The sequence below is a fragment of the Palaemon carinicauda genome, chromosome 27 (genome assembly GCF_036898095.1).
Source record: "Palaemon carinicauda isolate YSFRI2023 chromosome 27, ASM3689809v2, whole genome shotgun sequence".
In the NCBI taxonomy this organism is placed as follows: Eukaryota; Metazoa; Arthropoda; class Malacostraca; order Decapoda; family Palaemonidae; genus Palaemon; species Palaemon carinicauda.
Window position 1 is genome coordinate 9553828 of NC_090751.1, and position 27005 is coordinate 9580832.

The following is a 27005-nucleotide window of genomic DNA, read 5'->3' on the forward strand; positions in this document are numbered from 1 at the left end:
ATAATATGTCATAATCATTTATTAGTTTTAGTACAAAGGCCTGGATATGAGACAAAGTTTTGAAACTCGTACACAATGAAATAACAAACATTGAGAACATTAAATAATGGTAAAATCATTAAATAATATCATCAAAATAAATATGATTGATATTTCCTTACGAAAGCATTGCAACACTCTTGAGGGACTATTAAAAAAAAGAAACCTTGCAGCCAGTGGCATCTGGCAACCCTGGTGGGTAACGAGCAGATGTGTTCTTTGTTTGTCCAACCTGTGTGATAAAGTGTGATAAGGACTTGGTTGCGGAGCAGATAACGCTTCTCGTGCAATGAATGTCTGGTGGGAAGCAAAGTTGCTCAATAAGGTTTTCATGAAAAAAAATAATAATAATTTTCCGAAAACTTTGTAGACTCAATGGTCATTATGACATATGAGTTTCTTTTACATATGTGTGTATATGTCTGTATAATATGTATATATATGTATGTGTGTATTTATATATACATATATGCATATATATATGTGTGTTTATATACGTATACATATACCTACCCTTATATATATCTATATCTATATATATATATATATATAATATATATATATATAATGTCACAGTATATGAATATTCATCTATGCATATGCATATTGTGTATAGAAAGTCATCAATGTTTGCCCTATTTTCGAGCTTTTTATAAGATATATAATTTTGTATAACACACGCACGCTCACTCTCACACAAAAGTTATATATAAAAAAGGAAAAAGACTTTCACTGCTACCTCTTTCATCTTACATACTTTATTTCAATACAACATGTAGAGGATCATGTTGTATTTAATAACTGAACGTTTTGTATGTAATGTTTATTGTTGCAAAGAAGCTGATGGGAGCACTGGAGTCGAAGTTCAGTTATTGATATTAAAAACTCAATTTCGCCACATTCTTTGCATCTCTTCTCATGGCGGCTTCAGGATTCAGTTATACTTCTTTTGCCAGACTGCAGGCGAAGCCTATACTGAAGGCCTGGAAATATGATAAGAGATGTCGTTAGTGGAAGAACATTGCTGCTTAGAGTCGTAGAATATCACAAAAATATATTATTATTATTATTATTATTTTATTATTATTATTATTATTATTATTATTATTTTTATTATTACTTCTACTACTACTAGCTAAGCTACAACCCTAGTTGGAAAAGCAAGATGCTATAAGCCCAAGGGCTCCAACAGGGAAAAATAGCCCAGTGAGGAAAGGAAATAAGGAAATAAATAAACGATAAAATAAGCAATGAGCAATTAAAGTAAAATATTTTAAAAGCTATAACAACATTAAAACAAATATTTCAAATATAAAATATAAAATGACTTATGTCAGCCTGTTCAACATGAGAATATTTTCTGCAAGTTTGAATTTTTGAGGTTTCACTGATTCAACTACCCAGTTAGGAAGATCATGATGAGTAATTTTGTTAAGGTTTTTTATAGTTTATATAGGAAATATTTATTTTAATGTTGTTACTTTTCTTAAAATATTTTATTTTTCCTTATTTCCTTTCCTCACTCGGCTATTTTCCCTGTTGGGGCCCCTGGGCTCATAGCACCCTGCTTTTCAAACTAGGGTTGTAGCTTAGCAAGTAATAATAATAATGATAATAATAAATAATCTATATGTGAAAAAATGGATGAAATGTCGAGAGTTAATAATATGAATTGAAAATATTTTGAAAAGTAATTAAGGAATAATGTGCAATTTTCCATATATAAAAAGAAGTAGAAGATAAAAAACCACCACGATATATGAACAACATAACTATTGGAAAATGTATAGTCAGCATATATATATATATATATATATATATATATATATGCGCTGAATGACTACATCTACATTCAAGTAATAGTATTTAAAGGTTTAAAGGCCACCCATGAATGGCGAAGTCAAAGGACAGTGACAGTGCACTAGAGACTGACCATATATCCATATGATCAGCTCCCAAGCCCCACTCCACCCAAGCTAGGACCAGGTTGGGCTAGGCAACGGCTGCTGATGTCTCAGTAGGTAGACCTATAGGCTCCCCCAAACACCCTCCATCCCTAGCTCACAAGGATAAGGTTGCAGACACTACAAGAAACTATCGAGCTCGAGCGGGACTCGATCTCCCGTCCAGCAGAACGCTAGGCAGGGACGTTTCCAATAAGCCACCACTACCAAGTTCGAAGGATTACGGCTTAAATGCGGTCTCGCCCTACCCAAGGTATAAAGAGACCTTGGACTTGACTTCTTTTGCAACGTTATCCCAACATTAAAGGGTCGGTTGCCTGATGCGGTCTCTCCAATACCTTCTATCAAAGGCATCATCTTCCACCAAACCTCTTCTCACTATATCCTCCTTCACCTTATCTCGCCATCTAATTCTCAGCCTCCCTTCCGGTCTTCTCCCCCTAACAGGTTCCTCTCAAGCCCTCCTCACTCCCTCCCTACCATCTATCCTTAACACGTGCCCAAACCATCTCAGTCGTGACACTCTTATCATCTCTGTAATCTTTACTACACCTGCCATTTACTACACCTGCCATTCTTCTTACTTCATCATTTTCCAATCTTCCAAGCAGTTATATTCCCATAATCCACCTGAACATTCTCATCTCTGGTCTCCCAAGCTTTGCTACCTCTTTTCGTCTTAAAGCTCAAGTTTCTGATCCATACCTCCACAAAGGCCAGGATAAGGCAAGCTACCCCAAGCCCTATAGCAGCGTCCTGTACGTCCTCCTTAATGACGTAGTAGCATCCCTCTGTGTAGATCTTGGAGCCGATATCTGGGTCATCAAGGATGCCTATGCCACATCCTGCGGTCCAGTTGCCTTTACAGCAGCCATCTCCAACGGTGTTGTTGTTGTGCTGCTCTCCGTAGGGGAAGGTCTGCCAGTCGGTGTAGTTCAGGACGCCACAACACTGGAGCTGTTTTGATAAATGAATTAATAAAAGTAGTTACATATACTGCGAGGTGTCGTAGTCGGTTTTAATGGGAATATTTTCGTATAAAAAATATATTTTATTGTTATTTTTTTAATTAAACATAATAATGATGATAATAACTAAAGGGACACTCATTAGAGCGCAGACCTCCGCCACGACAGCTTATTTCTCGTCCTTTTGCTCGAACTTGACCCTGACATACCTAGGATTTTCAAAATTGAATCACTCCCACGTCTCAACATAATTATTCCCTGAAAGTTTCACTACTCTATGAGCAAAATTGTGGCCAGGAAGTTGTTCACAAACGGTCAAACGGGGGAGATAACATAACCTCCTCCCAACTTCATTGGCAGAGTTAATAATAATAACACTGATAGTGATAATAATAATCCGTTCCTTACTTCATGCTGGGCATCGTCGATAGCCTTGTTCAGAACGGTGTCATTCTGTCCGTATTTCTTGAAGACTTCGTCCATGCCTTCTACGATGACTTCTTCAGTCTGGTTCGAGAAGACCAACATCATTATGCCCAAAACTATCTCGGCCACGAGGAAGATGAGCACTATGATGGCGTACTGTGTTGGAGGAAAAGCAAAAACCAATTTTTTTTTTTTTTTTTTTTTTTTACGGGGTGCAAAATGGCATGAAACTATCTCTGCCACGAGGAAGATGAGAACTATGATGGCGTACTGTGTTGGAGGAAAAGCAAATATCATATTTTTTTTTTTTTTTTTTTTTTTTTTTGTACGGGGTGCAAAATGGCATGAAACTATCTCTGCCACGAGGAAGATGAGAACTATGATGGCGTACTGTGTTGGAGGAAAAGCAAATATCATATTTTTTTTTTTTTTTTTTTTTTTACGGGGTGCAAAATGGCATGAAAATGTCCCATTGGCCTTTTCGTTTAAAGATTGTTATTTTATGGAATTTGTTATTGCTATGGCTATTGGGTTAACACTTGATAGCTTTGACTATTTGCTATTAGATTTAAATATTGGGTGAATTTTGTGATTTTCTCATTAGAATTAATTTCTGACTTCATGAGAGAGAGAGAGAGAGAGAGAGAGAGAGAGTTTTCTAAATTATGAGTGAATTTATTTATTTTTTTCATAAGATTTAATTTCTGACTGATATAGTTGAATTTTGAGAGAGAGAGAGAGAGAGAGAGAGAGAGAGAGAGAGTTGAATTTTGAGTGAATATAGTGATTTTTTCATGAGATTTAATTTCTGAGAGAGAGAGAGAGAGAGAGAGAGAGAGAGAGAGAGAGAGAGAGAGAGATAATATTCTTTCTTTTACCGTGTAAAGCATGCAGGAGCTCTTCTGCATAGCGCCACAGCATCCCAAGAATCCTATAAGGAGTATGACGAGTCCTGCGATGAGGATAATGATTGGCAGGGAGAAAGTTCCTTCGCTCAATAGGACTCCATAGGTGTTATCCTTGGAAATGACTATAGACGCCAGTGCCACCACAGCTACTCCAACGCCCTGTGACAAATAAATAAAAAAATAAGTTGAAAAGATTGTATGATTGCGTGAAATAGATCTTAGAAATAGATTAGTTCGTTATTGTAGTAGATGATGTATTCATGATGTTAAAGAAAATTTTGATTATTTTTAATAATTTCAATATTGATGATTTTTATAATTTTTTTGATTATAATTTTAGTAATGTTTATAATTATAATTTAAATAATTTCTATAAATATAATTTCAATAATTTTTAGAGTTATAATTTTTAAAAATTTTATAATTATAATTTTGATGATTTTTATAATTATAATTTTAATAATTTAACAATTGCAATTTTAATATTTTTTATAATTATGATTTTAATTCTAATAGTAATAATAATTCTAAATTCCGATTTTGGACGATTAAATACTATAATGAATCCCAGACCGAGACATCATTTTCTATTCTAGTATATGGCCTAGTTGTGAGAAAGGTTGTTGGGGCCGGGGAGACAATCAATACCTAGGTGCAATAAAGAGGAAATCCATGCTGTTGCATATACTGTACATGTAGGTCTGGGTCTTCCAACTATTCCAGTGCCTTGTGGAGCCCAGTTGAAAAAATTTTGAACTAATATATATATATATATATATGTATATGTATATATATATATATATATATATATTGTACAGCAAGAGGGCAGAAAGGTTATAGGAATTGCGGTACAGTAAAAGGCTAAATGGGTATTATGCTGTAAAGACCCTTAAAGAATGCTTACAGTGGGTCACATGACGTGCACTGGTAGCACAACACTCTCTACGGTGGTGAGAGAAGGACGATTTTAAATGTTTTTAAAAGGAATTAACAAAAACAATAACAATAACAGTAAGACAATTAAAATCTATTATGTAAAGGTGACAGGTGATTTTGAAAACGTTCATGTTTATCCAACGCTAAACCGCAAAATCACGATTAGTTGTAAAATTGTTTTACAGTTTCCACTTTATTATTATTATTATTATTATTATTATTATTATTATTATTATTATTATTATTATTATTATTAATTGCTAATCTATAACACTATAACTCAATCTTTTTTTTTTAATGAGGGGCATTTGCACTGACTCGCAGCGGTGTCCTTTTAGCTCGGAAAAGTTTCCTGCTATGTGATTGGTTAGAATGATCTTGTTCAACCAATCAGCGATCAGGAAACTTTTCCGAGCAAAAGGGGCACCACTGCTTGGCGGTGCAAATCTGCCTCACTGAAAAAAATTGATTATAGTTGGAAAAGCAGAATGCAGAATGCTATAAGACCAGGGTCTTGTAGCCGACAGACTGTTATGATAATGTCGTGTTCGATTTATTTATTATTTGAGCTACAATCTTATGTTGAAGTTTGGAGAGTGACGTATGATAAAGGCCTAAGCTTTTCAAATCAGATTGCTCATTAACTGAAGGATAATCCAAAATCCAACCATTGTTCTCCGGTCTTAGGTAGTGCCATAGCCTCTGTACGATGGTCTTCCACTGGTTTGGGTTAAATTTCTCTTGCTTGAGGGTACACGGACACGCTATTCTATCTTTTTTATATCCCTATTTTTAAGGTTTTATAGGTTATATATGAAATATCTAATTTAATGTTTTAATATTTTATTTTGGTTGTTCATTACTTCTCTTTTAGTTTTGTTATTTCTGTGCTTCCTTTCGTCACTGGGCTTTTTTTCCTTATTGGAGCCCTTGGGCTTATAGCATCTTCCTTTCCCAACTAGGATTGTACCTTAGCTTGTAATAATAATAATAATAATAATAATAATAATAATAATGGAACTTGAATTGTGTTATTACTTAGCGTTCAATTTTTCATTTTTCTCGCTAGCCACTTGTGAAGTATTTAGTTATCATCCAATATCAAACAAAGGTAACGAACCATGAAAGTTCGTTGTGTTCATAGATATTAATTTAGCCTTCATATCCCCCCCCCCTCTCTCTCTCTCTCTCTCTCTCTCTCTCTCTCTCTCTCTCTCTCTCATTTTAGATTTTAAACATTTATTTAATGTCATTATGATTATGAACTGAATAAAGAATATATTCTTTATTCACAAAGGGATGATAATTGTATTAAGGTACCATTTATTTTTATATCTACCTATTTTAAAGATATGCTAACAGGGTTGAGGGGTAGATGGAGATGGTTTGGGCATGAGAGAGAGAGAGAGAGAGAGAGAGAGAGAGAGAGAGAGAGACAGAGAGAGAGAGAGAGAGAGAGAGAGAGATTAGTTTACCAAACTTTCAACTGGGCTCCACAAGGCACTAGAAGAGTTGGAAAACCCAGGCCTACATGGCTGAGGACTATGAAACGTGAAGTAGGATATGATGAATGTAAATGTGTTGATTTAAAAGCTCAGGATAGAGACATCTGGTGAAATCTAACCGAGGCCCTTTACGTAACTAAGGTTTCAAAACTCTTCATCCCAAAATCAATGGAAAGTGGAACCATACCATATTAGATATCGCTTAAAATAAAAAATCATTAATTTCTCAATTTTACATATTCAACACTTTGTGCGCGATTTTCCCTCTTTCAATCATCTCATTATTTATTAATATCCCAATTAAAAGACATGATTAATCTAGCCTAGTTATATTCAGAGCTGTAAGAGAAGACGACGTGGCGTGTTATGAAATGTTTGGACTCCTATCTTAGATAAGGAAGCACGCCATCATGGACAATGGCTTTTCGTCTATTTTTTTTCCCTCTTGATAATGATAACGAATTTAGTTCTAGTGGTCCTGTTGTCATTTTAGACAGTAGAGTTATGGTATATATATATATATATATATGCATATATATATATATATATATGTATATATGTATATATATATATATATGCATATATATATATATATATATACTGTATATACACACCCATATATATACAATATATATATATATATATATATTATATATATATATATGTGTGTGTGTGTATGCTTTTATAAATGTGTATATATACAGTAAATATATATATATATATATATGTGTGTGTGTGTGTGTGTGTGTGTTGTGTGTGTGTGTGTGTGTTTGTGTGTGTGTATGTGTATGCTTTTATAAATGTGTATATATACAGTATATATATATATATATATATATATGTGAATATATATATTATATATATAAAATATGTGTGTCTGTGGTCGCGCGCATGCGCCCATACATAAAATATTAAAGTAAAGTCGTATAAAAACAAAATTTAGGACGAAGAGAGACCAAACATTTTGAAAGATTACATCATACCTAATCACTGATAAATGTGATTAGGGATGACAGCTAAAAACAACGACCGGACCTTTGGGGTATTTGTACCTGCCACTCTCTCATAGTCTTTCCCAACCCACGTACTTGAAGAAATCATGTGATTTTTTTTTTTTTTTTATGGAAGTTTGATTTCATATGACGTTGTTAGATTATATATGCATATGTATGAAATATCCTGAACTAAGAGACATTCATATTCATATGTATATATATATATGCATGTATATATATATGCATGTATATATATATATATATATATGTATACAGTATATATATATATATATACTGTATACATATATATATATATATATACACATATATATCTCGTCATCATCATCATCATCATCATCATCATCGACGCCAAGGGCCTATGCGAAAATTCCCTGAAAATTCCTTATCTAAAGGTTGTAGGGGTCCCTTCTACGCTACAAAAACTGCAATAGTGTATTGTGTTTGTTATTTATAGTTTACTATTATTTGTTAATTTGCATTTTTATATATTACTTTTCGTTTATCGCGTCATACTTTCTTAGTTATGATTTTTCTTTTGGTTTGTTAATTATTCAAAAAGCCTTTAGATGCAACCTTAGTTTTGCAGATTTAAAAGGATCTAGTATGAGTCATGTCCTTTTTTCTATTTTTATATCATTAACGTATAAAATAGAAAAGATTTATATCGAACTCTTGACACAAATGTTAAACTTTAATCAATAGCAAAGCAAGTATAATCATAATTATCATCCAGGTTTATTCCTGGATGCTCTGACCAAATTCCAGTTGCCCCAAATATAAAATTGAAGCCAATAAACAAGGTATGTCATAATACATGAGTATTTGTACGAGTGGATAAATGTGAATAATTTCTTATTTGTTGTCTTGATTTAATTATTCCAGTTCCTTTACGCGGTATGGCTGATGACCCATATATGCCTCTGTGCAAGACTCTTTTCTGTTTTTTTATTACAGTTTTTGTAGCGTAAAGTGACCTCCAACCTTTAGATAAGGATTTTTCGTGAAATTTTCGCAAAATCCATTTTAGTTTGAGGATTAATTCACTCTAATCTAGATTATATATGTTCTCTCTCTCTCTCTCTCTCTCTCTCTCTCTCTCTCTCTCTCTCTCTCTATTTTTTATATATGTCCACCCGTCTGTGTGTATCTGTTAAATTGTATCCACTAGTATCTAGCAGAGTATGTAAGCCGTTGATTTTTATGCACTATAGGGCTATGTTCTGACCATATTAGCAGGTCTAAAGGAGCTTCGGCTCATCAGACTGGGCAAACAGTATTTCTATGTTATGTTTCATGATAATATAATTATATAATGGCCCAATAAAAATTATCAGTATCAGTATCTCTCTCTCTCTCTCTCTCTCTCTCTCTCTCTCTCTATCTCTCTCTCTCTCTCTCTCTCTCTCTCTCTCTCTCCATCATTTATGTTTCATCACAGTAACATTTTCTTATCTACTTTCTAACCAGGTTAATGTTTCAACCCATTGGTACTGCTTAATACCGCAAAAGCCTACCATTGCTCGATTTCTTTTCGTTATTACTTTCCCCATTTTTTTACAGCACCTTACATCAGATTACCCTTCGTGGCCCATTTATGTCATCTCCACAGTGAGGTCTTCTAGATTTATTTTCTGATGCGTTGAATGAATGTGACCCCGTAGCTTTGTGTTTCTTCCTTCGTGACAAAAGGCATTTATCAGTGTGCCATCGTGTCACGATCAACCAGAATTCCTGCTTACGTCTATATTCTTTTCTTTATATGAACCCCTTTCTTATTTATTAGGACACCTACTGTATGTATTCGTGTTATGTCGTCAGATCACTCTCTCTCTCTCTCTCTCTCTCTCTCTCTCTCTCTCTCTCTGTACCCCCATTCCATATGATTTTATCTTTGTGGTCTCTATCATGGTTGATTACGTGTTTGTCTTATTGATGTTTGTGCTAATGGCTATTAATTCTCAGGTTCTCTGTTTTCTATGTCAGACAGATTTTGTCTTTATATATATACTGTATACTTTTGTTCTCACGACGTTAAAAATTATGAAACTGCAAAAATTTCTGTACCTTGGAGATATTTCGTAGGTCGAAAAGCTCAAAGGTTTTTTTATTTTGCATTTTCATATTGAATCCAATGTTGAGAGAGGCTTACCCCGAGCTAGAAAACGACTTATAAACGTATATTGTATTATCCATATACTATATGTATTAAACACACAAAATGGTATTCTATACATAATGTGTATTTTTACTAGTATGTATACATTTTTTCAACCTTATGCCACTTCCCATCACTGGAGTGGGTGGCTCCAGAGAAAAACATATCACAACAGTCGCTGCCTTATTCATCCCTTAGTTGCTGTATAGTGGATGAATTTTCTGTGCAGAAAAACTAGCGAAACACTAGTTGAATCATATACCAAGTTCGAATCTACTGTACACTTTATCCAATGCTGTACATCTTTCTGGTCATCTATACAACATTTTCTGTGCTTTAATCGCAATCATCATAACATTTATGAATTATACACTGTGCCCTTAACCTATTGTTGCCCATTATATTCACATGACCGAACCACCTAGGATGAGACTCACATTTATTGAGTTCATTAATTTTAACTTTTATAACATAAAATTGAGAATTGAATTGTAAATCACCGGATATATTTGTTCTTTTCCTTGGTATTGTCTCAAAAAAAAAAAAAGTTTCCTTTGTGTTTTGGTAGTATTTCGTTCTCACACTTTCGTTTTGCCGTAATATATGTTGACCTAGCAACTCTCTCTCTCTCTCTCTCTCTCTCTCTCATGTAGTAAAAAACAAATATTCTGAGCATTGGAAAGGTAATTTTCGTTTGAATTTTGTGATTAAGAAAAGCATTTATCAAAGTAATGAATATTCTTTAATAATTTTTATGAATTATGCCAACCTCACATGTCTCTCTCTCTCTCTCTCTCTCTCTCTCTCTCTCTCTCTCTCATGTAGCAAAAAACTAATATTCTGAGCATTGGAAAGGTAATTTCCGTGTGAATTTTGCGATTGAGAAGTAAGCATTTATCAAAGTAATGAATATTCTTTAATAATTTTTATGAATTATGCCAACCTTACATCTCTCTCTCTCTCTCTCTCTCTCTCTCTCTCTCTCTCTCTCATGTATTAAAAAACAAATATTCTGTGCATTGAATGGTAATTTTCGTTTGAATTTTGTGATTGAGAAGTAAGCATTTATCAAAGTAATGAATATTCTTTAATAATTTTTTATGAATTATGCCAACCTCACATGACTCTCTTTGAAATATTACCATATCTCTCTATCGATCAGTAAACTTCAAAGCCCCAGATAAGTAATATGCGCATTGCTTAAATTTACCAAATTCATTCATTAATACTTACGAAAACAATGAAGTTCGTGACGAACAAGGTAAATTTACTGATGCACCCCATTTTGAAGACTTTCTTTTTAGCTATTTACTATGAAACTATTTAGGCCGGACAGCAACAAGGGATTCACTTCAGAGAATGCCCGGTTTGGTACTGGCCCGTTATATCGCTGCGCCCTGAGCTCTTCCATCCAGAGGGCGTCGTCTGTTATCTCCTTATCTGTTTGAAGAGTAACGTCACCGTACAGAATTAATGGTCTGCAACACGGAAACTGATTCATAAAAGATAACGAAGTCTTATGATTTGCCTAAATAACTTCTTTTTTTTTTTTTTTTTTTTTTTTTTTTTTTTTTTTTAATGAATAAATGATATCTCGGCGTGTCACGGAGTCTACACTTTTTTTCCTGAAGCGTTGTTGGTAGTCACTTAAGATGGCCTAGTTCTTATTTCGTTTCCTGTATCCCTTATGTTGAATAGTTTTGGTTCTGCAGTGAAAGTTTTTTTTTTTTTTTTTTTTTTTTTTTTTTTTTTTTTTTTATGAATAAATGATATCTCCGCGTGTCACGGAGTCTACACTTTTTTTCTGAAACGTTGTTAGTATAGTCACTTAGGATGGCGTAGTTCTTATTTCGTTTCCTGTCTCCCATATGTTGAATATTTTTAGTTCTGCAGTAAAAGTTTTTTTTTTTTTTTTTTTTTTAATGAATAAATATCTCTGCGTGTCACGGAGTCTACACTTTTTTTTCTGAAGCGTTTTTGTTATAGTCACATAAGATGACGTAGTTCTTATTTCGTTTCTTTTCTCCCATATGTTGAATATTTTTGGCAGTGAAAGGTTTTTTTTTTATGAATAAAAGATATCTCTGCGTGTCACGGAATCTACACTTCTTTTTCTGAAGCGTTGTTGGTATAGTCACTTAGGATGAAGTAGTTCTTATTTTGTTTCCTGTCTCCCATATGTTGAATACTTTTAGTTTTGCAGTGAAGGTTGTTTTTTTTTTTTATGAATAAATGATATCTCCGCGTGTCACGGAGTTTACACTTTTTTTTTCTGAAGCGTTGTTAGTATAGTCACTTAGGATGACGTAGTTCTTATTTCGTTTCCTCTCTCCCGTATGTTGAATATTTTTAGTTCTGCAGTGAAAGTTATGTTATCTATATATCCTGTTATATTTTTTTATATAAATGTTTAACCAGAATATCATGTTAGCTGATAAAGGAGGCTTTTATAAAGTTACATGATTTATTAGGTTTAAATATGACATTAGCCTTGATAAGAAAATCTGTAATGGTGAATTATATGATAAGGGGATTACTTTAAATTTTTAGGGCGTAAGAAGATGTTTGTTAAGGTGAACGTGTAATCCTGCACGATTTAGATCTGATATGACAGTTTATTAAATTTTTTATGGAATAAGATCCAGTACAATGCAGATTCCAAGACATAGATCCAGTACAATGCAGATTCCAAGACATAGATCCAGTATAATGTACATTCCAAGACATAGAGTCTGCATAATGTAGATTCCAAGACATAGATCCAGTACAATGCAGATTCCAGGACATAGATCCAGTACAATGCAGATTCCAAGACATAGATCCAGTACAATGCAGATTCCAGGACATAGATCCAGTATAATGTACATTCCAAGACATAGAATCTGCATAATGTAGATTCCAAGACATAGATCCAGTACAATGCAGATTCCAAGACATAGATCCAGTACAATGCAGATTCCAAGACATAGATCCAGTACAATGCAGATTCCAGGACATAGATCCAGTATAATGTACATTCCAAGACATAGAGTCTGCATAATGTAGATTCCAAGACATAGATCCAGTACAATGCAGATTCCAAGACATAGATCCAGTACAATGCAGATTCCAAGACATAGATCCAGTACAATGCAGATTCCAAGACATAGATCCAGTACAATGCAGATTCCAGGACATAGATCCAGTACAATGCAGATTCCAAGACATAGATCCAGTACAATGCAGAGTCCAGGACATAGATCCAGTATAATGTACATTCCAAGACATAGAGTCTGCATAATGTAGATTCCAAGACATAGATCCAGTGCAATGCAGATTCCAAGACATAGATCCAGTACAATGCAGATTCCAAGACATAGATCCAGTATAATGTACATTCCAAGACATAGAGTCTGCATAATGTAGATTCCAAGACATAGATCCAATACAATGCAGATTCCAAGACATAGATCCAGTACAATGCAGATTCCAGGACATAGATCCAGTATAATGTAGATTCCTAGACATAGATAAAATTCAAGGCAGATTCCAAGATATATATATATATATATATATATATATAGAGAGAGAGAGAGAGAGAGATAGAGAGAGAGAGAGAGAGAGAGAGAGAGAGAGAGAGAGAGAGAGAGAGAGAGAGAGAGAGAGTGTGTGTGTGTATCTATTCCTGCTGGGTGTGTTCCTGCTTTCCTTTTCAGTACTGCTTTATTTTATATTTCATCTTATTTCGTTCAGTCATGCTTTTGCATACTGGATTGGCACATGATTGATATGAAATATTTTATTATTATTATTTTAAAGAATATAATGATACTGATAATGATTATATTATTATTTAAAAAATATGATATTGATAATGAAAAGAATGATGGTAATAAAGATCATATATTATTATTATTGTTATTATTATTATTATTATTGTGGTAGGAGACCCTCTTTTAGGCAGGTTGAGTTAAAAGTTATGGCTGCATAGCAGAGTTTATTTTCTTATCCAATTTTTCTATTTTCCGGATAATTCTCTTCTCTAGAGCGCTGCAATCAGCCAGTAGACTTGAAAAATTCATCAGTCAGGTGAATGACAAAATCGGGAAGACTTTTCAAGTATATTCTCACAAAATACAAGTAAAACTTTTGGTACAAAATAGTAAAAACTACTCTACCTGAAGACGAGGAAGGACTTACCCTCGAAACGCGTCGTATTTTTTACTATTTTGTACCAAAAGTTTTACTTGTATTTTGTGAGAATATACTTGAAAAGTCTTCCCGATTTTGTCATTCACCTGACTGATGAATTTTTCAAGTCTGCTGGCTGATTGCAGCGCTCTAGAGAAGAGAATTATCCGGAAAATAGAAAAATTGGATAAAAAAATAAAAACTCTGCCGATGCAGCCATTATTATTATTATTATTATTATTATTATTATTATTATTATTATTATTATTATTATTATTGTTATTATTATTATTATTCGCCTTGCTATCATGAAGCATGTAATGATCTTATAGTAGATCGTCCTTTTGTTAGAAATAACAAAAATAAAAAACACGATATATTATAAAGTAAAATAGTCAAGGAAAACAATAGGTAAATATGAAACGAGACTGTGGTCAACATTTTTTTTTTACATGAATGCCATAAATAAATATGATTATCTCGACGTTGTTGTTGTTGTTATTGTTGTTGTTGTTTTATTCAGTATTACAGAAAATTGGCTGAGATACGTACATAGTTCTGTGATGATTTTGTGCATATTTGCAAATACAGTCATTTTTTAGATAAGGTGATGCAAGAGAAAGAACCTCATACTGAACAACTGATTGGTCACACTGACATAGTTGTGTGATCAGTAGAACTACAAAAGTTCAAAGTTGCAGCAAATGTTCTTATATTGAACAGGCTGACATGAGTCTTTTTATAGTTTGTATATGACATATCTGTTTTGACGTTGTTACTGTTTTTAGAATGATTTATTGTTAATTTGTTCTTATCATTTATTTATTTCCTTATTTCATTTCCTCACTGGGCTATTTTTCCCTATTGGAACCTTTGGGCTTATAGTATCTTGCTTTTCCAACTAGGGTTGTAGCTTGGCTAATAATAATAATAATAATAATAATAATAATAATAATAATAATAATATCGTATTAAATGATTTTTCTGATTTCCCAACCAGGTAGTTGAATCGGTGGAACTTCAAATGTTCTGACTTGAAGCGAATATTTTTATGTTGTACAGGCTGACATGAATATCTTTTATAGTTTATATATGAAAGCTCAGTTATAATGGTGTTACTGTTCTTAAAATATTTCATTCTTTGTTAATTATGTATTAATTCTCTTTTAGTTTACTAATTTCCTTTCCTCACTGGGCTATTTTTTCCTTATTTATAATAGCCTGCTTGTCCAACTAGGATTGTAGCGTAGCTAATAATAATAATAACAATAATAATAATAGTAATGATGATAATAATAATAATAATAATAATAATAATAATAATGATAATAATAATAATAATAATACAATGTTGCTGTATAGATTATCAATTTCTCAAAAAAGGAAAAAAATATATGGAAATTAAAACTAAAATCTGGAAATCTCTTTATGGATTATTCCACTTCTTGCTTCTATAGGTCTTGAAGGTTAACCCTTTGATAGAGAATGTTTCCAAATCGCTCTTGTGTCACAATTAGATTAGATATTAGAAATATTGCCAGGAAATAATACTCTTTTTATACAAAAACTATTTAATTTAGAAAAAAAATACTGTCGTAATGTAATTAAGTTTTGCTACATTTCTTCTATTTTAATAGATATTAAAAATGCAAACATTTGCATATTATAGTATAGATTTTCTTAGTTATTAAGGAATACAAAAAGATATTGGGAAAAAATGCAATACATTTGCATATTATAGTACAGATTTTCTTGGTTATTAAGGAATACAAAAAGATATTGGGAAAAAATGCAATACATTTGCATATTATAGTATAGATTTTCTTAGTTATTAAGGAATACAAAAAAATATTGGGAAAAAAGGCAATACATTTGCATATTATAGTACAAATTTTCTTAGTTATTAAGGAATACAATATCACAGTGATCTATTATTAGTCTCATTTCGAATATGACACCACTGTCTTTGTAATCACTACCTGCCGGTTAGAAGAGGTCTTCGGTGTCATTGCCAGCCCACAAACGCAACATACACTCACGAGCTGAAAGTAAAAAAAAAAAGATTAGTGATGCATTTAATAACTAACAATTTTTTATTAATATTAATCCGGTGTTTATTTTTTAATGTTTATGATTTAGGGATATTTTTTCTGTATCTCAAAAAGTTTATATATATATGGGTATGGACGCTCACGAGCTGAAAGTAAAGGAAAAATTGTGGATGCATTTAATAACCAACGATTTTTTATTAATATTAATCCGGTGTTTATTTTTTAATGTTTATGATTTAGGTATATTTTTTCTGTATCTCAAAAAAATTTTATATATGGGTATGGACGCTCACGAGCTGAAAGTAAAAAAAAAAATTAGTGATGCATTTAATAACTAACGATTTTTTATTAATATTAATCCGCCTGTTTATTTTTTAATGTTTATGATATAGGTATATTTTTTCTGTATCTCAAAATGTTTATATATATATATGGGTAGAGGCGCTCACGAGCTGAAAGTAAAAAAAAAAAAATTATGGATGCATTTAATAACTAACAATTTTTTATTAATATTAATCCGCTGTTTATTTTTTAATGTTTATGATTTAGGTATATTTTTTCTGTATCTCAAAAAGTTTTTATATATATGGGTATGGACGCTCACGAGCTGAAAGTAAAAAAAAAAAAAATTAGTGATGCATTTAATAACTAACAATTTTTTATTAATATTAATCCGACTGTCTAATGTTATGATTTAGGTATATTTTTTCTCTATCTCAAAAATTTTTTATATATGGGTATGGACGCTCACGAGCTGAAAGTAAAGGAAAAATTATGGATGCATTTAATAACCAACGATTTTTTATTAATATTAATCCGTCTGTTTATTTTTTAATGTTTATGATTTAGGGATATTTTTTCTGTATCTCAAAAAGTTTTTATATATATGGGTATGGACGCTCACGAGCTGAAAGTAAAGGAAAAATTAGTGATGCATTTAATAACTAACAATTTTTTATTAATATTAATCTGCTGTTTATTTTTTAATGTTTATGATATAGGTATATTTTTTCTGTATCTCAAAAAGTATATATATATATATATATATATATATATATATATATATATATATATATATATATATATATATATATATATATATATTGTATGGATTAGCGTAGATTATAAAAGAGTTTTGGATAATGTTGTGAATATAATTTTCATAACGAAGATTGTGATATACAGTCACGTCTAATGGGTTTCCTTTTTAATTCAGGACCTTTAACTTTTCATTACTTTTAAATAAGTATTATTATCAATATTTAATACCAGCCACCCGTTGAGATACTACCGCTAGAAGGTTATTGGATCCTGTGACTGGCTAGAGCTAGGCGGTACTACATTGGACCCTGCTCTCTGGTTACTGGTCATTTTCCCTCTTCATACACATACACCGAATAGTCTGGCCTATTCTTTACATATTCTCCTCTGTCCTCATACACCTGACAACGCTGAGATTACCAAACAGTTCTTCTCTCTAGGGGTTAACTACTGTACTATAATTGTTCAGTGGTCACTTTCCTCTTGGTAAGGGTATAGGAGACTCCTTAATTAGGGTAAGCAGCTCTTCTAGGAGAAGGACACTCCAAAATCAACCCATTATTGTCTAGTCTTAGGTAGTGCCATAGCCTGTGTACCTTGGTCTTCCATTGTCTTGGGTTAGAGTTCTCTTGCTTAAGGGTACACTCGGGCACACTATTCTATCTAATTTCTCTTCCTCTTGTTTTGTATATTTTTTATCTTTTTAAAGGGAATATTTTAATGTTACTATTCTTAAAATATTTTATTTTTACTTGTTTCCTTTCCTATTTTCCCTGTTGGGACCCTGGGCTTATAGCATCCTGATTCTCCAAATTGGGTTATAGCTTAGCAAGTAATACATACATACATATACCAAGGCCCTTCCCCCAATTTTGGGGGGTAGCCGACATCAACAAAGAAACAAAAACAAAAAGGGAACCTCTACTCTCTACGTTCTTCCCAGCCTAACAAGGGACTCAACCGAGTTCAGTTGGTACTGCTAGGGTGTCAGCCCACCCTCCCACATTATCCACCACAGATGAAGCTTCATAATGCTGAATCCCCTACTGCTGCTACCTCCGCAAGTAATAATGATAATAATAATAATGTGTGTTTATGAAATGGACTTATCAAACAGGTGTTTGGCTATAGTAAACATCATTCTGGAATAATTTTCTCTCACAATTGATTTAATTAAAAGGAGCTTAAATAATAAAGGCTCGAGTTAATTAATGATCACGTTTGGTAGGTAATTCAAGGAGTTTATTATAAATATCAAATTTAGATTTTTTTTCTATTTGCATGCTCTACCCGGAAACGAGAAGCATAACCTGGTTGAATATTTTATTTTTTATTTTTTTAGGTTTGGAGTATTGTTGATTATTTGGTCTTTGGTGTTTTGTGACAAGATTTACGTTCTCTGAAACGTTTGTACGCTTTTTGAAATGACTTGTGTTTACTAAAATGTTTGTACGCTTTTTTAAACGACTTGCGTTTACTAAAAAGTTTGTACGCTTTTTGAAATGACTTGTGATTACTAAAATGTTTGTACGCTTTTTGAAATGACTCGTGTTTACTAAAATGTTTGTACGCTTTTGTATTGTCAATACGCTCTTAATGTTGATGCAAACTCTTAAATATTTCTCGGATGACCTCCAAAAGTCAGTCAGTCAGTTGTTGGGCGGAGGGATTCGCCTTTCCATCGGCACCTCCTTGGTTTTCTTCTTTATTCTAATTCTTTTATTTTCTTCTCTCTTTTTTTCCACATTTGATAGATATATTCTTTTCTTTTCTCTATTCCTTCTTTCTTGAACAGCACGTTTCCTATTATCTTCTTCTTTTCTTCTTCATACGGCTGTTGCAATTCCACTATTTTTCTTCTTTCGTCGCTGAGGTCTGGACACTCAAGAATGAAGTGGGCGAGGTCTTCATTAACTGCCCCACATAGTTTGCATTCTACCCTACCTCCTGCTTCATGTCTTTTCCTATCATTTAATTTCAAAACAGTTGGCCCTAGCTCTATACATAATAATAGAATTAGGTTTGTTATCATAAGTGAAAGATAAAATTTTGGAACGCTAAAGGCAAATAGACATTCAAAATTGGACTAGAAGTTTTATTGCTAATGTGTTGCTTTGTTAACTCATAAGCCATCAAATGCAAGTAGGCCGCTTTATTGTCGAATTATATTCGAGGTATAAACGCATAGTTTGGAGAGCATAACGCATCATATTTTGTTGTAGGGAGTTGGTAAAATCATAGATACAATAACCATTACTTCAGTAATTAATGAACTATAGTCCATTTCTTTTAGCGAGGCAGATTTGCACCGACTCGCAGCGGTGCCCTTTTAGCTCGGAAAAGTTTCCTGATCGCTGATTGGTTAGAATTATCTTGTCCAACCAATCAGCGATCAGGAAACTTTTCCGAACAAAAAGGGCACCGCTGCGAGTCGGTGCAAATATGCCTCGCTAAAAGAAATGGACTATAGCTTAATGTTCTTGTTCATGTTATGAGCAATAATAAATTTATTTTTTAGACACCCTTTTGTATTTTTATGATGAAATAAATTATAATGGCAATATTAAATGAGGGGTTTTAGGGAAATTTTAATTATGAGAGAAAATGACTGGGAAACTTGCATGAATGGAACATGAAATAAGGACTTTGCACAAATTTCGGTCATTTTACAAAAACAAAATGTTCTTGATTTTGCATGAAGTCAAGAAGTTTCAAACTGGAAAAAATTAGGTTATTTGGTTTCTTAATACAGTATTGAAATTATTAACGTATGGTTGGAAATCCTCTTAACCCTAGAAATTTCTGTTCTGGGCTAATTTAGTAAACATCAAAATAGAAATGCAATTTTCCTGCTTGCAAGGACATTTGAAGAATAAATAGGAAACACTAAATTTCTATGTTAGCATTATAACGGCAATAAAAGTAGATTGTAAAAACGATTCATTCATATCCATATAATCGTATGGCCTTACAAGTCAGTGGTTGGTGCATAAGCCCCTAGCTAGCGAACCCACTTGCTAGAGAAAACGATATGGGCACATTTTCTTAAAGTCCTTATCTACTCTACGTTTGTAATTGGTCGCAATCAGGGACAATAAGCATAGGGTTTAAGAATTGCATTCCAAAATATTTTATTCTTCATGTTACTTTATGTAAGAAGCGAATCCGATCTTCTAAGGGAAATTATTTGTATAGTTAAAAAAATTGGCATGAATGATTGATGAACCAGGATGATACTCTTTTTTTCATATATTTATTCATGTTTTAGTAATTACAAATACATGTATCCAACGTCGCTTAGGAGTTGGTAGTGGCATTAAGCCTGATGAACCCGGCTGATGTAGTTTTTTTCATATATTTATTCATGTTTTAGTAATTACAAATACATGTATCCAACGTCGCTTAGGAGTTGGTAGTGGCATTAAGCCTGATGAACCCGGCTGATGTAGTTTTTTTCATATATTTATTCATGTTTTAGTAATTGCTAATACATGTATACAATGTCGCTTAGGAATTGGTAGTGGCATTAAGCCAAGAAGCCACCATGAACGGTGCCCATAAAACTATTTTTAGAATGGCCAGAGAGTAGGGAGGTCCCGACCCAGTAACCCAGTTTCATGTACAAGCAGTGTCATTGATGGGATTATCAACGGACATTTATGCAGGGTCACTGTAAGCGTGATAGTAGAGGCAGTTCATACTATAAACAGATTATCTGTGTATTCTTTTGCTTGAGGGTACACTCGGGCACACTATTCTATCTTATTTCTCTTCTTGTTTTGTTAAAGTTTTTGTAGTTTATATAGGCAATATTTATTTTAATGTTGTTACTGTTCTTAAAATATTTTATTTTTCCTTGTTTCCTTTCCTCACTGGGCTATTTTCCCTGTTGGGGCCCCTGGGCTTATAGCATCCTGCTTTTCCAACTAGGGTTGTAGCTTAGCAAATAATAATAATAATAATAATAATAATAATAATAATAATAAAACTGATTATAGTTGAAATGAGCCCAGCTTATTTGATGATACCAGCCATCTAGGGTTGAAGAATGTGATAGAAAGTTTTATGAAAGGAAGTAAAGAGGTAATGTAGAAATATATGGCAGACCCATCTGCACTTTATTAGTATTTTGATTATCATGTATATATACCTATTTATAGGATTCTTCTGTAGGGTGGTATTAATTTAGTTTTCAAGTCAGTCGGATACTGAACCAACACGCACGCAAAAAAAAAAAAAATAATAATAATAGAATTCGTCATGAATATTTTCGATCTGTCCTATGAAGATAAATGTTTACTGTATATGAAGGTAATTTTACTAACGTAATGCCATGATGTTTCAGAGACTTGCTCTGCCTTATAAGGCAACTAGAGACGGAGATTTTTAATATAATTATGGTTAGCAAATTTCTTATTTAATTGCGAAAAATAAAAGAAACGTATTGGTTCTTTACCTGTATAATGACAAATAAAATGCACAAGATTCCGAGTAAGAGTCCTAGTTCGACTAGAATCCCAGTTACACTGTAGGAGCATCCTTTGTTGAAGATAACCTCTTCAAAATCTTCTTTGGAAAGGACATTCAAGCCACAACCATCCTTGTAATAGTCCTCTTTACAGCAGCTGTCGGGAACGCTGTTGTTATTTGCTTCTCCAAAAGGATAGAGAGCCCAGTCAGTGTAGTCGTGAACGCCGCAACATCCGGCCTGTAGGAAAGATCAGGAAAATTGGTTGTTGAAATCTTTTCGTTGGCATAACTAGGACAAGTATTGTTCTACATTGATTGTCTTAGAAGTGCAGATTCCTTCTGAATTACTATACCCATAGATTATATAAGAACTGGTCGTCAAAGGATCACTTTATGATTCAATACACATTGAATGAAAAGGGATTTCGTGTTTGCATATATACCCACACACACGCATATATATATATATATATATATATATATATATATATATATATATATATATGTGTGTGTGTGTGTGTGTGTGTGTGTAATACGTATGATTTTGTGCGTATAGTTATATATATATAGAATAAAGAATCAATAGTAAATTATGTATCGCGTAGTTAGTAGACTTTATAGGTTGGAACCAGGATTATACGGGATCTCAAAGACTTGCTGAGAACAGGAAGGCTAGCAGTTAATTAGGTTTTCCAATGGCTTTGCAATTATATATATATATATATATATATATATATATATATATATATATATATATATATATATGTGTGTGTGTGTGTGTGTGTGTGTGTGTGTGTGTGTGCGTGCGCGTGCGTGCATTTTACCTCATACCCGATAAACAAATGCTACCTAAAATTGACTCAAATGCATATTGACAGAAATATATTGTCCTCGTTTTGCAACACATAGGTATTATCCAAGCGAGATTTCTCTACGACGTGTTAAAGGAAAGGAAATTAGCAGTAACAAATATAGTTATAGACACGTGTACCAGTGCAATAGACCATATATAATTCTGGCCATCCTTTACATTCAGATCTTCCTGGACAGTTCCATCCTGTTCGTAATACTAGGTATGCTGTTAATTCTAATAGTCAGGCCATCTCCATCATGAGGCTCAATACTACACAGTATTCTGGAAGTTTTGTTCCAGCTGTGGCCAAGTTGTGGAATGATCTTTCTAATCGGGTCGTTGAATTAATAGAACTTCTAAAGTTCAAACTTGCAGCAAATGTTTTTATGTTGAACAGGCTGACTAAGTCTTTTTATAGTCTATATGTGAATTATCTGTTTTAATGTTGTTAATGTTTTTTAATATTTTATTTTAATTTTTCATTACTTCTTATATCGTTTATTTATTTCCTTGTTTCCTTTCCTTACTGGGCTATTTCTCCCTAATGAAGCCCTTGGGCTTATAGCATCTTGCTTTTCCAACTAGGATTGTAGCTTAGCTAGTAATAATAATGATAATGATAATAATACACAAACACTGAGTTTTTTGGGCCTACCTCAATTTGAAATGTGTCGATGTTCTCCTTCATTTCTTGGTCTTCGACTCCGTAATAGAAGAAGGTGTTATTCATTTCGTTTTGAATAGACTCCACCGGTACAAATGCGTTTATCAATATCAGGATACCCACAACCAGTTGAGCGATCACTAAAATACACAGTAATCCTCCATTCTGAAAAATAATTCATTTTGATATTATCAGGAAATTGAATTATTTTTAAATAATTTAATGTGACTTTTTTTCTTTTTTGATACAATATTTAAATCCTTTAAAAAAAGGGATCCTCCGTTTCTTTAGAGAGTTGATCTTAAAAAGTACCTTGATTTAAAAAAAATGACACATGAATTTTCTGAGTCTGGAAGGATCCCTCCCTAGTCAAGATTTGGTGATGTTTAACATTAATAGGGCTGAAATTTTTTTAATGTACTTGTATCAAATCGGCTATTTAATTCTGAAATGTGATATATAAATGAAAATTGATACGGATGAAAAGTTCCCTAGTCAAAAATTGGTGATGTTTAACATTAATAGGGATGAAATTATGTTATGCATTTGTATCAAATTGGCTACTTACTTCTGTAATGTGATATATAAATGAAAATTGATACAGATGAAAAGTTCCCTAGTCAAAAATTGGTGATGTTTAACAATAATAGAGATGAAATTATGTTATGTATTTGTATCAAATCGGCTATTTGATTCTGTAATGTGATATATAAAGGAAAATTAATACAGAGGAAAAGTTTCCTAGTCAAGATTTGGTGATGTTTAACAATAATAGGGATGAAATTATGTTATGTATTTGTATCAAATCGGCTACTTAATTCTGAAATGTGTTTAATAAATGAAAACTGACACAGATGAAAAGTAATAATGACCTTAACTAAACTTACAATCTTCACTATTAGCCGATTTTCCTTGCTGGCTCCATAACATCCCATTAAGCACAAAATGAGCATCACTATGCCAATAACCAGGGAGAATATTGGCAGCGAAAAAGTGTCCTCGTTGATAAGAAAATCAAAATTATTTCCATTTGACAGAAAGATGGACGCTGTTATTACCATGGCCAGCCCAAGAACCTGCAACAGGAGGGTTTGTGTTAGGTCGTTAGGTCGAGATTATATTATTGTTATTATTACTAGCCAAACTACAACCCTAGCTGGAAAAGGAAGATGCTTTAAACCCAAGGAATCCAACAGGGAATAATAGCCCAGTGAGGAATGGAAACAAGGAAATAAATAAACGATATAAAGGGTAAAGAAAAATTAAAATGAAATATTTTAAAAAACATTAACAACATTAAAACAGTTAATTCATATATGCACTATGAAAAGACTTGTTACATTTAAAGGTTTAAAGGCTGCTCATGAATGATAGGGACAGGGGACAGTGACATTGCTCCATCAAGCAGGACAATGCCCTATATACTGACCCTATTACATATGATCATCGCCCAAGCTCCCTCTCCACCCAATCTAGGACCAAAGAGGGTCAGACAATGGCTGCTGTTGACTCAGCAGGTAGACCTATAGGCTCTCCCAAACCCTCATCCTTAGATCCCAAGGATGGTTAGGTTGCAGGGACCAAATGAACTAACGAGTTTGACTTTAGAAAATGCTACAAGGAATTTATCCTTACCAATTCTCATTTCTTTATTAGCATCGTCATGCAATTGTGAATTTTTTTTTTTTTTTTTTTTTTTTTTTTTTAAAGAACTGAAATACATTTTATTTGTGTATAATATTTATAGTAGGAGATGATGAAAGGATAAGTATTGATTTAAAAGCTCAAGATAGAGACGACTGGCGAAATCTATCCGAGGCCCTTTGCGTCAATAGGCGTGGGAGGAGATGACGATAATGATGATGGTGTGTGTGTATATATATATATATATATATATATATATATATATATATATATATATATATATATTATTTGCTATGCTACACCCCTAGTTGGAAAAGCAGGATGCTATAAGCCCAGGGGCTCCAACAGGGAAAATAGCCCGGTGAGGAAAGGAAACGAGGAAAAATTAGATATTTTAAGGATATGCCAATATAAAATCCATTGGAATCGAAATGATTAAAATTCGTTTAAGTGAAACTTAGAGTTTTACATGCATATTCGAGAGTCTAAATTATTTTACTTCTCGAAAGTTAATATAACTTGAACAACCAATGTGTAGATAGAAAAGATAAGAAACGCAAACTTATCATCTGAGAGCTATACCAGGTGGGATGGCGGGAGACAGGTAGATAAGATAAAAGGGTTTGAATCTTCAAACAAAAAAGAGGGGGGGGGGGAGTTTGTGAACAAGATGGGGTGGTTTAGGTAAAAATGCATAAATTGGCTCTATTGATTAATATAATTTACGTATAGAAAGTAACACAATGCAGTAAATTAGGAAGATTAAAATGATTGGTTCATTTCCATTTTACGTTTCTCTTTTATAACCTATGACTTTCTATTTATTTTCTTCGACAACGAAACATCCTTGGACCCTTTTAAATGTGTTTTTATAAATTTTTCAAGTTTTTTTTTTTTTTTTATTCGAGGTTTTGCCATTTTTTATTTGGTGTACCACACGTTCATTTAATCATTTAATTTCACCGAATATAGTCGTTCAAGTTAAATTAAAAATTCCAGAAGAATTGTGGCGTCTTCACATAAAGACCTGCCAGGCCCCAGTACCGGTTCATAGGACCCTTAAATCTATCCATCCCTAATCCTTCGCGTGAACTAAGAGCCGTTTGGATGGAAGCAAGCTGGAAGGAAGCACTTACCTACAGAGGAATTTAGCTCACGGCTTTGAAGAAGCCTCATGTCACCGATTTTCTTTGCATCAGATATGGCCTTCGAGAAGTCTTTGTTTAAAAAAAAAAGAAAAATAAGTAAAAAAGAGAGAGAGAGAGAGAGAGAGAGAGAGAGAGAGAGAGAGAGAGAGAGAGAGAGAGAGAGAGAGAGAGAGAGAGTGAGTGAGTGAGTGAGAGAGAGAGAGAGAGAGAGAGAGAGAGAGAGAGAGAGAGAGAGAGAGAGAGAGAGAGAGAGAGAGAGAGAAGTAAAAACTCTATTGCAGAAGGCGAGGGTCTCACGATATTAACACCGGAAATAATTAAATTTAAAAAAAAAGCATTTACGTTCGGATTTTTTCCAGATGTTAACACTTTCCTCCGAAAAAATAATGGGTTTACATAAAGAAATTTTTAAAATGAATGAGTGAAATATATATATATATATATATATATATATATATATATATATATATATATATATATATATGTGTATATATATATATATATATATATATATATATATATATATATATATATATACGTAAATGTGTAGTCCTTACTCGAATAAAATGAAAGGATTCTTTCTTAATTTTTTCCTGTATGAGCTGGATATTTCAATTTGGCTTTTTTTTTCATTATTATTATTATATATGGTTGTGTAAGCTCTTCCAGAAATATAAATGTAGAAGCAAATTAGCTTGTAAATTCAGCTCATGAATGTATTTTAGAGTTGATTTATTGCCATTCTAGTAATGCTTTACTTTGAACCTCGTTGAATACCTCACAAAATATTAGAGAAAATTTGACTTTTGCCAGAGAGTTACTGCTCAAATATAAGTTTGGGTTAAGAAGGATTTAGAGTCAAAATATATCAAATATAAAAATTACCAGAAAATTTCACATATCTGCGATAAAACTTTTAATCCAATTTGAATATAATAAAGTTGTTTACAAGAAATTTAGTAATAGATGAACACAGATCGGTTTTGTGAAGGCACAATTTTAAAGACTTCTATTGTGATAATAAATATATAAATCTCCTGTACGGAT

The 27005-nt window shown here is 32.8% G+C and overlaps 2 protein-coding genes across 2 annotated transcripts in view; both read right to left on the bottom strand.

The window, feature by feature from the left end:
• Positions 1-600: 600 nt before the first annotated feature.
• On the bottom strand, positions 601-11302 carry LOC137620527 (CD63 antigen-like). The gene is made up of 5 exons (XM_068350723.1): positions 11151-11302; positions 4276-4464; positions 3380-3553; positions 2709-2960; positions 601-1022 (listed from the first exon to the last, which is right to left on the bottom strand). Exons 1-5 carry the CDS (start codon positions 11199-11201, stop codon positions 978-980), a joined length of 711 nt encoding a protein of 236 aa, XP_068206824.1. The 5' UTR covers positions 11202-11302; the 3' UTR covers positions 601-977.
• A 4443-nt stretch (positions 11303-15745) lies between these two features.
• Positions 15746-27005, bottom strand: part of LOC137621098 (tetraspanin-9-like) — a 12187-nt gene continuing 927 nt past the window's right edge. Inside the window, exons 2-5 of the mRNA XM_068351533.1 lie at positions 24054-24242; positions 23158-23331; positions 21636-21887; positions 15746-16129 (exon numbers count right to left, since the gene is read on the bottom strand). Of these exons, the coding sequence (XP_068207634.1) occupies positions 16028-16129; positions 21636-21887; positions 23158-23331; positions 24054-24242 (717 nt within the window). The 3' untranslated portion in view covers positions 15746-16027. The remainder of the gene's footprint in view (positions 16130-21635; positions 21888-23157; positions 23332-24053; positions 24243-27005) is intronic.

What these genes read in the sequence shown, in the direction of transcription:
- LOC137620527 (XM_068350723.1), bottom strand. Translation starts at nt 11,201, where the DNA reads ATGGGGTGCATCAGTAAATTTACCTTGTTCGTCACGAACTTCATTGTT. An exon ending in TCACGAACTTCATTGTTTTC is followed by an intron (nt 4,465 to 11,150) that starts GTAAGTATTAAT and finishes TATTTGTCACAG; the next exon opens with GGCGTTGGAGTAGCTGTGGT. An exon ending in GCTCCTGCATGCTTTACACG is followed by an intron (nt 3,554 to 4,275) that starts GTAAAAGAAAGA and finishes CCTCCAACACAG; the next exon opens with TACGCCATCATAGTGCTCAT.